The sequence below is a fragment of the Orycteropus afer genome, unplaced genomic scaffold, assembly GCF_000298275.1.
Source record: "Orycteropus afer afer isolate SDZICR_OR568_19922 unplaced genomic scaffold, OryAfe1.0 scaffold00751, whole genome shotgun sequence".
Taxonomy (NCBI): domain Eukaryota; kingdom Metazoa; phylum Chordata; class Mammalia; order Tubulidentata; family Orycteropodidae; genus Orycteropus; species Orycteropus afer.
Window position 1 is genome coordinate 807,720 of NW_006922338.1, and position 1,788 is coordinate 809,507.

The window sequence follows — 1,788 nt, forward strand, 5'->3', positions numbered from 1 at the left end:
GTTTCCCCACTGGCTGGGGCTCTGGGGGGCCACGTGTAGCCCTGGGCCCTGCTGCACCCTTGGGGCCCGCCCACCTAGTAGTCAGGGCCTTGCAGGCATCTCTGTTGGCGTGAAAGCATCTGCCCGGAGGCGGTGCCAGACTCAGCCCTTTATAAGCTCCAGCACAAGGGGGCGCCCGAAAGGCGGTGGGGTCGGCCTGGGGTGCCTTCCCGGCAGCGCCTACGGCTCGGCGTCCGGCTTGACCAGGTGGCCGCTGAAGGTCATGTACAGGTCTCCGGGCTCCCCGTAGATGGCACTGTCGCGGTCACGCTGGAACAGGCGCACCCAGACGGCGTCGCCGGCGGCCAGTGGCAGCAGCAGGCTCTGGGTCTGCATGATGCTGCGTTCACTGGGCTGAGCGTACAGCATGGCGGCCGCCTGCCGGTTGCGCATCACGTGCAGGTAGGTCTCCTTGTAGTTCCAGGCGTGCACCGTGAGGCTCAGGAAGTAGACGCCGGGCTCGGTGCACCGAAAGCGGCCGGCGACCAGGTCGAAGGAGCCGCCCAGGTTCACCAGCTCCGTGTCGAAGGACACGGCCTGTGCGCTGCCTCTGTTGTGCAGCCCCTCACGGCGGCCCACCGAGAAGGCCGAGTAGGTGCGCTGGCACGGGGTGCCCGGAGGTCCAGCCTGCCCCTTCTGGCCCTTGCGGCCCTGGAGGCCCCAGACGCCTGGTGGACCCTCCTTCCCGCTTGGCCCAGAGCAGCCTCTGGCCCCCAGCTCACCCTTGGCACCTGCAGGGAAGACCATGCTCAGGGCTGTGGTAGGCCTCCGGGAGTCCGGTGTCTCCAGGTACCACTGGGCCAAGGGCAGGAGCTCAAGGTCAGACTCACTGACCGTGGGACCCTGAAGGTGGCCCTGCCTCCCTGAGCCCCACTGTTCTTATCTGGGGGATGGGAGGGCTAATCCCCTCCCAGGGGCGGTGAGAAGTCACGCCCCAAGGTGCGTTTTCTCCCTGTCCCCCACCTGCACTCCCTTGCTGTCTGTGATGAGGCCTGTGGAGAGGACCAGACAGCAGAGAGTAGGGTATTGTCAGAGGAAAGATGACAGGGTTGGGAAGTTCCCACTCAAGTCTAACCTAAGTACTACATGCTGTCTTCTCTGGCCTTCTCCTAAGAAGGATGCTGCTACGGGAATCTCAGGCCCCCTGGCCCTTCCTGATCCTGGGGCAGGGTGACCAGGGGTTCGTGCTGGCCAGTTGGGGCGGACGGCAGCCTCCCCAGGCCACCTCCTATCATGCTAGGTAGGGGCAGCAGAGGTGGGGCACTGACTGCCTTTACACCAGCTCTTCCCTCCAGGGCAGGGGTGCTGCCAGAGCAAAGACCACTGCCTGGGCGTCCCCCGTGGGGGCCAAGCCCCAGGTACCAGATCCCCTTCCTAGCCTGGCCCATATCAGAGCCCCAGGTGTGGGGCCCTAGGGCTGCTTCCCCCTGCCCCCTCCTGCCCCCAACCCAGGCCCTGCTGTCCCTCCTGGGCAGACCAGGCCACAGGGACCTCCCCCGCACCCACCTTTGAGGATGGTGATGTCGATGGTGGGCCGGACATGAGGCAGCGGTCCCCATTCCTCAGCCCCATTTCTCAGCGCGTAGGGGTTGGGGGCCGTGACTGGGGGCCAGGCAGGGCGGCAGCAGTGGACACATGGCCTCCTGGGCAGCCTCAGACCCGGCCAGGCCCCCGAGGGCAGTGCCAGCACCAGAAGCATGAGAATGGGGGCTGCCATTGTGGGTGGAGCCTGAGAGGGGAGGGGGAAGA

The 1,788-nt window shown here is 66.3% G+C and overlaps 1 protein-coding gene across 1 annotated transcript; it reads right to left on the reverse strand.

Annotated features, from left to right (window-relative positions):
* Positions 1-219: 219 nt before the first annotated feature.
* C1QTNF8 (C1q and TNF related 8) lies at positions 220-1,756 on the reverse strand. The gene is made up of 2 exons (XM_007957497.1): positions 1,546-1,756; positions 220-770 (listed from the first exon to the last, which is right to left on the reverse strand). Exons 1-2 carry the CDS (start codon positions 1,754-1,756, stop codon positions 220-222), a joined length of 762 nt encoding a protein of 253 aa, XP_007955688.1.
* Between the last annotated feature and the right edge of the window lie 32 nt (positions 1,757-1,788).